The following is a 9,436-nucleotide window of genomic DNA, read 5'->3' as shown; positions in this document are numbered from 1 at the left end:
GGCGGGACGGCAGCGGCGTCGGCCGGGAGGGAAGTGACGCGACGTTCCGAGGCGGTGGCGCCAGAGTTGTCCGCGCGCCGCTCACGTGACCCGGCTTCGAAGGAGACGTTGCAGGTCAGTGCGGCCGGGCGAGTCCAGCCGCTGCTGCTGAAGCAGCGGCGGCAGCGGTTGTTGTTGTTTGCTGTTGCGGCTCTTTACGCCCCCCCCCTCGTGCGCGTGCGCGGCGCCCCCCTCCCGCCGCTCAGCCGGTCCCTCTGCCTTGTCCTCCGCGCTTCCGCCGGGCTCCGGCCCGCAGGCGGCCCGAAGCCAGAGGGAGACGACCCGGGTTGGGTGGATGTGGGGTGGCGGGGTGGGGAGGGGAAGGGAAGAAGGGACGGGGACAGGGTCTCCCCCGCAGGCTTTCCCCCTTTTTTTTGCCGTGTGTGGGACTCCGATGATGTGGGACTCTTGTGTCCCGGGCAGCTGTTTATCAGCTCCATCTGGTACACAGGCGGAAACCCTACCTGCCTGTGGACTGTCTCGCCAGAGTGGTGCATGCTCTGGTTATCTCCCGCTTGGACTACTGCAATGCGCTCTACGTGGGGCTACCTTTGCAGGTGACCCGGAAACTACAACTAATCCAGAATGCGGCAGCTAGACTGGTGATTGGGAGCAGCCACCGAGGCAGTATAACACCGGTCTTGAAAGACCTACACTGGCTCCCAGTATGTTTCCGAGCACAATTCAAAGTGTTGGTGCTGACCTTGAAAGCCCTAAACGGCCTCGGTCCAGTATGCCTGAAGGAGCGTCTCCACCCCCATCGTTCAGCATGGACACTGAGGTCCAACTCCGAGGGCCTTCTGGCTGTTCCCTCACTGCGAGAAGTGAGGTTACAGGGAACCAGGCCGAGGGCCTTCTCGGTAGTGGCACCCACCCTGTGGAACGCCCTCCCACCAGATGTCAAAGAGAAAAATAACTTTTAGAAGACATCTGAAGGCAGCCCTGTTTAGGGAAGCTTTTAATGTTTAATAGGTTACTGTATTTTAGTGTTTTTTTGGAAGCCGCCCAGAGTGGCTGGGGAAACCCAGCCAGATGGGCGGGGTATAAATAATATATTATTATTATTATTATTATTATTATTATTATGTGATGAAGGCGCTCGGCGCTGGTCTGCCCAATTATTATAGAGAGGTGGAAGGGACCCCCGAGGGTCATCCAGCCCAACCCCACTGCTCCAGCCAAGCACCCAACGTCTGCTTTAAAAAAACCTCCAAGGAAGGAGAGTCTGTTCCACCGTCAGGACAGCTCTTGCTGTCAGGAAGTTCTTCTTGATGTCCTAATGTTTTTTATTTTTATTTACTTACTTACTTATTAAATTTGCATATCACCCTATAACGGCGAAGGGACGCGGGTGACGCTGTGAGTTAAACCACAGAGCCTAGGGCTTGCCGATCAGAAGGTCATTGGTTCGAATAGCCCCACGATGGGGTGAGCTCCCGTTGCTCGGTCCCTGCTCCTGCCAACCTAGCAGTTCGAAAGCATGTCAAAATGCAAGTAGATAAATAGGTACTGCTCCGGCGGGAAGGTAAACGGCGTTTCCATGCGCTGCTCTGGTTCACCAGAAGCGGCTTGGTCATGCTGGCCACATGACCCGGAAGCTGTACGCCGGCTCCCTTGGCCAATAAAGTGAGATGAGCGCCGCAACCCCAGAGTCGTCCACGACTGGACCTAATGGTCAGGGGTCCCTTTACGTTTACCTTATACAGGCAGTTCTCCTTTCTTTGTAATTTGAAGCCATTGGTACTGGAGCAGGAGAAAACCATCTCGTTCCCTCTTCCATGTGACAGCCCTTGAGATAGTTGGAGGTGGCTGTCCCATATCTGCTTATCCAACTTGCACATACCCAGCTCCCTCAACCGTTCCTCACAAGGCTTGGTTTCCAGACCCTCGATCATCTCAGTTGCCCTCCTCTGCACACATTCCAGCTTGTCAACGTCCTTCTTAAATTGTGGTTGCCCAGTACTGGACACAGTATTCCAGGTGTGGTCTGACCAAGGCAGAATAGAGCGGGACTATGACTTCCCTTGATTGGAACAGTATACTTCAGCAGATGCAGCCCAGAATAGCATTAGCTTTTCTTGCTGCTGCATCACACTGTTGACTCAGGTTCACCTTGTGGTCTGCTAAGACCCCTAGATCCTTTTCACATGCACAACCGGCAAGCCAGGTGTCCTCCATCTTATATTTGTGCAGTGGATTATTCCTGCCCAAGTGCAGAACCTATTGAAATTCATTTTGTTAGTTTTGGCTCAGTTCTCCAATCTGTTAAGGTCCTCTTGAATCCCAATACTGCCTTCAGTGGCATTGGCTACCACTCCCAGTTTGGTGTCAGCTGCAAACTTTTATGAGCATCCTTTCAATACCTTCATCCAAGTTGTTTATAAAGATGTTGAACAACAACAGGCCCAGTAGATAACCCTGAAGCACCCCACTTTTTTCCAGGATGATGAGGAACCATTAGTGAGCACTCTTTCGGAACCCGTCAGGCAACCAGCTACAGATCCACCTAACAGTTTCTTCACCTTGCTCATACTTTACCAGCTTCTTTGCAAGAATAACATGAGGGACTTTGTCCACAGCCTTACTGAATTGCGTCTTCCCTTAAAAAATAATAATCAAAAAGCGTGCAAGGCAATGTATGTTGTAAATATTATGAATACGACTCACCTGGTGGGGAGCTGAGAAAGCAGTAACTGCCTTCATAGGCTTAAATATACACATGTATGCTCTCACCTGAATTTCCTTGGCTCTTCTTTCCTCTCTTCCTATCTAGATCTGTGGCGGCAGCGATGGAAAGCTCCAGACGGCAGCTTGCTTGGGAACTGCTGGGAGGGAGCTGAATAGTGGAGCAGGTTACCAGACTTTTTCTGTCTCCTGTTGTTTCTTCCTTCCCCTCAGGACAAGGTAAATAGTGTTCTAATGTTGAGCACTGACCCAAACTGTCTGCTGCTTAGGAAGAGCAGGGCTGCCAGCTGAATGAAGAACTATACTGTACATGCCAGAGGCCTGTCAACTGCTTGCCCTCACAGCAAAATGTTTATCCCTAAATGCAAGTGTCATTTGCTGCAGAGATTGCAAGGAGTTCAGGGGGCTGAGGATGTTTACATGCCAAAAACATCAAAGATAGACAGTCTGAATGATTTTCGCCCTGTGGCGCTGACACCCATTATAATGAAATGTTTCGAAAAACTGGTGAGAAAGCGCATCTTATCTTGTCTGCCAGTGGGACTTGACCCTTACCAGTTTGCGTACAAGGCAAAGAGATCCACAGAGGATGCTGTGGCAATGGCTTTACATGCTGTCCTGACTCATTTGGAGAAGCAAGGGAACTATGCGAGATTGTTATTTGTAGACTTTAGTTCTGCATTTAATACTATTCTTCCGCATAGATTGGTGCCCAAATTATTAGACCTGGGACTTCCACCATGTTTGTGCAGGTGGATATTAGACTTTCTATCAGACCGTTCCCAAAGGGTCAGGTTGGGTTCCCACGTCTCTGTGGATCTCATCACGAATACGGGGACACCGCAGGGGTGCGTGTTGAGCCCGCTTTTATACACACTCTATACAGCTGACTGTGCCCCCAAATACCCCAGTAATAAGATCATTAAGTTCGCAGATGATACAACGGTGGTTGGTTTAATTACGGCTGGAGAGGGGGAGACGGCCTATAGGAAGGAAGTTGAGCAGTTTGGGGAGTGGTGCAGGAAAAACAACTTACTGCTTAACTTAAAGAAAACAAAAGAGATCATTGTGGACTTTAGGAAATGTAAATTGAATATTCAGCCACTTATTATTGAGGGGAAGTGCGTGGAACAGGTCTCAGTGTTTCGATTTCTGGGAATGGAGTTGAGAGACGACCTAACCTGGGGAGAGAACAGCAAAGACCTGGTGAAGAGAGCACAGCAGAGGTTATATTTTCTGAGAATCCTCCGGAAAAACAATCTCTCAAAGGACCTGTTGATGGCATTCTACCATTGCACTGTGGAGAACGTACTAACTTATGGTCTGTGCGTGTGGTTTGAGAGCTGCACGGCCAGGGAAAAAACAATGCTATCCAGGGTTGTAAAGACTGCAGAGAGAATTATTGGGTGCACTCTTCCCACCTTAGATCAAATCTATGCTGCCAGGTGCCATAAGAAAGCGGCAGAGATAGCACATGATAGTACGTACCCCGGAAATGATCTCTTTCAGCTTCTGCCTTCTGGAAGAAGGTATAGGGTTATAAAGGCCAGGACTAGCTGCCTGAAAAACAGTTTCTACGCTAATGCAATTCTGGTTCTAAACGCAGCATAAGGGGTCTCTGTAGTATGGTGTATTTTAAAATGGGGTTTTAGAGTTTTTAGGGGTTTTTAAATGTTTTATGTAGTTTTTATGTAGTTTTGTGTAGTTTCGTGGTAGTTTTATGTAGTTTTTATGTAGTTTTATGTAGTTTTTCAATTTCATTGTTCCGCAAGGGACAATGACAATAAAGATATCGTATATCGTATATTTATGTTGATAAACAGGGAATGGGAAGTAAGGTTAAGTCACTTCCCTGTTTGTTGCCTGTGTCCAGTGCTTTTCTTTGGCTATATATATGAGGTGCCACTACACATCTCTTTATAAAAGTGCTGCGTATCTGAGCACACAATGATTGCAAAAAAAGAAGTGACTGACTCCGTATAGGTGAGCACTGTCACAAAAACCTCTCTACCTGTGTCTAAAGAATGCAAAAGCGGTTCCGAGTCTAGTGTGGATCATCTTACTTTATGCAATTGTGTGAATGCATATTTATTTTCTTGATCTGTTCTTGTCTCACACTGTCTCCAAATTATTCATGTTCAACCAAGCTTCGTAATGGTTCTGCTGGGATGAAGAGCAAGATTCTAAGCAAGTTGGCTCAAAGATTCAAAGATAACTACTACTGACAATGTGCTTAGAATTGCAGCCCGAGAATCTTTCAATGAAAACTGAAGCATTTCCAAAGTTCTGCTTTGTGTTTCTGTGCTAAGTCAATAGCTGGCACAATATGTATGTGCGTGTTTATATTTATACCCTGCTTTTAAGCCAAAATTGACTCCCAAAGTGGCTTCCAATTAAGTACAATATAATTAATGACATGTTGATATGGAAGGTGCACTTCTTCCAGCTCCTGGCATTTGATGTCATAATCCCGTCTAAAAGCAGCCCCTCTAATCCACTACTATGGTCTTCTGACACTTAGATATACAGTTTGTATAATTTTGTCATTACATTATGTTATTTTGTCTAAATAGAAAAAGAAGTTGGGATCACATTCTTTGTGTTGGACTTGTACTGGTGAGTCCTGGGTTCAAATCCTTAGTCTTCCCTGAACCTCACTTGCTCACTATAGCCATTATCTCTAAGCCTGCTCTATCTCCCAAGGTTATTGTGAGGATAAAATAGGAGGGAGAAGAGTATATATCACATTGAGCTCCTTATAGATAGACTAGGATGATAATGTAAGTAGTCTTGTCTCTCTTTATGTGCAGATAGTACAAAGGGATCTGCATTCATATTGGGGAAAACTGCTTTTTGTCTGACACCCTCCAATGAATTCAGATTTCAAACATCAGTGTTGGCCAGTGAGTACCACTGTGTTGTTCCACTATTAGATTATCCACCTTTTGTGATGTACACCTGGCATTGCAACATGCATGTGTGCATATTTGTGTGTGTCCACTTCAGGTCTAGACTGACCTGCTTGAAACATAACAAACTGTGCTTTATTGTTACAAGCACAATCTGCAGTGATGTTTGACCTCTATCCTCCTTTGTCATCTCCCCTCACACAAGAGGGGAGGAGCTTAAAACCTGAGAATCTGATTTGTAATAAACTGGTTTGCTGTTTCATTCAACTGCACCAAACTATAGTTTGCTATCAGATTTGTATCTGAAACCTATAAGGCAAGAATGGGGAACCTATGGCCTCCAGATTTGCCAGACTACAATTCCTATCGTCCCTGACCATTGGCCTTGTTGGCTGGGGCTGAAAGGAACTGGAATCCAACATCAGCTGAAGGGTCAAAAACTCCCCACACCTGCTATAGAGTATGGTAAATAATTGCATATTCCAAATGGGTTTCATATCATAGGATACTGTAGATTGTAATACAGTACTTTCAAAAGCACACTTGAATACTGCCACACACAACCTGATTTCTGAATGAGAGACAGTATTTTTTTCAGGCATAATTCCATTTCTAAGATCATGGTCAGACTGTAATATAATACAGTAATAGCATACTTAAGCAAATAATTCTTTCTCATTTCCAGGTTTATATTTATCCAACAACAATGAAGGTTCTTCTGGTTTTTGATTTTGACCATACAGTTGTAGATGAAAACAGTGATACTTGGATTGTGAAATGTGCACCAGCTTCCAAGCTTCCTGATGAAATTAAAAATTCCTATCGAAAAGGATACTGGACAGAATATATGGGCAGAGTCTTCCGATACCTGGGGGACATTGGCATAAGAGAAGATGAGATGAAAAGAGCTATGACAGCAATCCCTTTTACTACAGGAATGAAAGAGCTGATAGATTTTATTGGCAAGCACAAAGACTTTTTTGACTGCATAATTATATCGGATTCCAATGCAATATTTATTGATTGGATTTTAAAAGCTGCTGATGTATCTCAAGTATTTGATGAAGTGTTTACAAATCCTGCAAGTTTCAATGACTGTGGCTCTCTCACTGTCCAGAATTGTCACGCTCATGATTGTGCAAAGTGTCCTATTAACCTCTGCAAGAGAAAAGTCTTGGAAGAATTCTTAGAACGTTTAAAGCCCAAGGTGAAATACTCACAAATTATATATATAGGCGACGGTGGGAATGACCTGTGCCCAGTAATGTGTTTGAAAAAAAGCGATGTTGTTATGCCAAGACAAGGGTATATGTTGGAGAGCTTGATTTCTCAGTTGTCTCAGAATCTTGTTCCCGTAGAGGCATCGGTTGTCGTCTGGTCATCTGGATTTGAGATCCTGGCCTACTTAGAAGTACTTACAAAAGGATAGAACTAATTAATACTGGCAAATGGGTGGTGCTCTCTGAATCTTCTCACAGCAGAATCGTTTCTTTATGAATGTTAGGGGGGGAAATAACACTTTGTTTATGCTACTTTGATTCATTGTCTTCCCTTGTGCAAACTCGGTGGGGTGAGGTTCCTGAGAAAGGAGGGAAATTCATCAAAAGAAGGTGCCGAAGGTTGCAGTTCTATAGACACTTACCAGCAAGTCCCGTTGAACTCTAGAGAGCTTACTTCTGAGTAGACATGTATAGGATTGCACTGGAAGTCATTGTTAAATGTAGTTGCCATGTAATAGCTATGTTACATGAGATAAGCTGTCGGTAGGGTATGTTTTATGAGATATAGAAACTGTTTCCCTCTAATTATCTGATGGAGAGGAGAAATGCAGCAAGAGCTATAGCTAACGTTGCACTGTTGTGCCTCGGTGCCACGTTCAGCAACAGCTGTCCATTTAAGATGATATGATAGGTATCCCTATGAGCTAACTTTTAAAAGGTTGTTAATATCATGTGGGATGTGGCTTTGACTTCTGGTCTTGTGAACATCCCTCACCCGGAACCCCTTGCAACCATTATAATTCAGCTGCTATTTGCAAGAAACGTAGAGCTTCCACACTGTATGTGAGTAACAAACCATTTCTGTATAACCTTCTGAAGCTCTTTCTTAAGGGAGAGTTGCTTCCCTTAGCCACAAAATCAGCCTAGAAACGGGGCTAATTTTGTCGCGCACACATCTCATCCCCACGCATCTCATCCCAACATGGCTCTTTTACATTATTTAGCAAACAGCCAGCATAATTCAGTATCAACCACTATTCAAAAAGTGAAAGCTGATACCATGTGTAGGCAGCATTAACAAGGAATAAATGTGAGCAACACTTGAAGGTTCTGCGTTGTCTGACTTCACGTGCCCATGCAGTTTCTGCTCTAATTGCATATGCCCTGTGAAGAAATTAAAAGAGATGATGGAATGATATCTGTACTCCTCGTAACAGGCAAAAAGGTGCTTTGTATTAATGCAGCCTTCCATGTTTGCTTGGAAGTAATTCTCGCTAATTTCAATAGGATTTACTTCCGTGTAGGTGTGCATAGGATTGCAGCCTTAAAACCGAAGTCAGTTTTGCTAAAACGAGTGTCCTGTGTATGATAATGTTGGAAAGGAGAATGTATCAATCTGATTTCGATGCATCTTAATGAAAGTTCCTGTGACTGAGACACCATGGTTTGTACCTCTTTGTAATACCTCTGAGGATATTACCCAGGAGTTTGTGGTCCATCTTCCTATGACATTTTATTAGCATTAGAATGGTGTGTCTGAAATGAAAGGTTTGAAAAGTGGCATATATTGATAAACAGTATTGTGTTGACCCTTTTACCCTATCGTGAAAGGTGATTGTGTTAAAATGTTTTGCTTAATATGTGGAAAAAATATTTAGATAAATTGGTTTTCCTTCCAGTTTTTGAAAGCATACACGAAGAGTAAAGAGCATAACTTGGTAGGCTTCCAGATTCTAGTAATTTTGGTGGCAAACATCCCTTTGATGAGTTTACTTAGCAGTCTGCTAAAATTCAAATACTGAGGTACAGTGATCAGTGGATTTCCTTGAAGATCCATTTCTTGCCCAGTTGTTATTTTGTCTGTATACAATGTGCCTGCTGCAATTTTTGGAGTATGTATATTCTTTAAAAATAAGAAAGATATAAATTTAATTTATCCTGTTTGTAGTTTTGTATTTAAGGATTCATGCTTATATAAAGAATACTTAATTAAATATTTTATTAAGTAACTACATTACAGTTTGAGGTCTTTTGCTTTAATGTAAAATCTTCCTGCAGTGGAAATAAACAGAAGCAACCTACATTTGTATAAACAGATCTGGTATTACAGAGATACTCAAGAGATTTTTGCACTCTTGACAGTGAAAGAACAAAAATACAATGGCAGTAATCCCATTGAATCAGCTGTAATACAAGTAACCTGTGACTGGTCTCAGTCAGCACCCCGAAACCCTTCTAAAATAACATTTCCACCTACTAAAAACTATGAAAATGTCAAGTTTTGCAGGGAAGGCGTTCCAAAGTTGTGCAGCCACAGAAAACGACTTGCTGCGAGTCATTGCCAAGCTGCTGCTAAGTTCTGGAAACATTAACCTATCCTTGCATGCTCCCTTTCCTTTTCAGGAAAAAAAAAAAATTGCTTTACTGTAGCACGCTACTTTCAGTGTAAACTCCTTACACGAGAAGGTCGTAGGAGAAGCGAACGTTTAGGTTCAGGATGTTATAGGAATTCTAAGGTCTCAAATATAGAATAAATGTTGATAATTGCACAAGGTAAACACACATACATACCGTAAGTATATA

At 43.6% G+C, this 9,436-nt stretch overlaps 1 protein-coding gene across 4 annotated transcripts; it reads left to right on the top strand.

Annotated features, from left to right (window-relative positions):
- Positions 1 to 6: 6 nt before the first annotated feature.
- Positions 7 to 8,867, top strand: PHOSPHO2 (phosphatase, orphan 2). 4 transcript variants are annotated; one of them, XM_080973018.1, is made up of 4 exons: positions 7 to 114; positions 2,813 to 2,943; positions 5,298 to 5,340; positions 6,319 to 8,867. In XM_080973018.1, exon 4 carries the CDS (start codon positions 6,340 to 6,342, stop codon positions 7,060 to 7,062), a length of 723 nt encoding a protein of 240 aa, XP_080829144.1. In that variant the 5' UTR covers positions 7 to 114; positions 2,813 to 2,943; positions 5,298 to 5,340; positions 6,319 to 6,339; the 3' UTR covers positions 7,063 to 8,867. The 4 variants fall into 4 exon arrangements, with proteins under 4 accessions (XP_080829144.1, XP_080829143.1, XP_080829141.1 ...); XM_080973017.1 differs by lacking the exon at positions 7 to 114 and adding an exon at positions 685 to 704; XM_080973016.1 differs by lacking the exon at positions 7 to 114 and having other exon boundaries at positions 2,836 to 2,950; positions 5,304 to 5,340.
- The last annotated feature ends 569 nt before the right edge of the window (positions 8,868 to 9,436 follow it).

This window comes from Podarcis pityusensis (assembly GCF_964106645.2).
Source record: "Podarcis pityusensis genome assembly, chromosome: 1".
Classification (NCBI taxonomy): Eukaryota; Metazoa; Chordata; class Lepidosauria; order Squamata; family Lacertidae; genus Podarcis; species Podarcis pityusensis.
The sequence above is the reverse complement of the archived record's forward strand: the minus strand, read 5'-3'. Positions and strand labels throughout refer to the sequence as shown.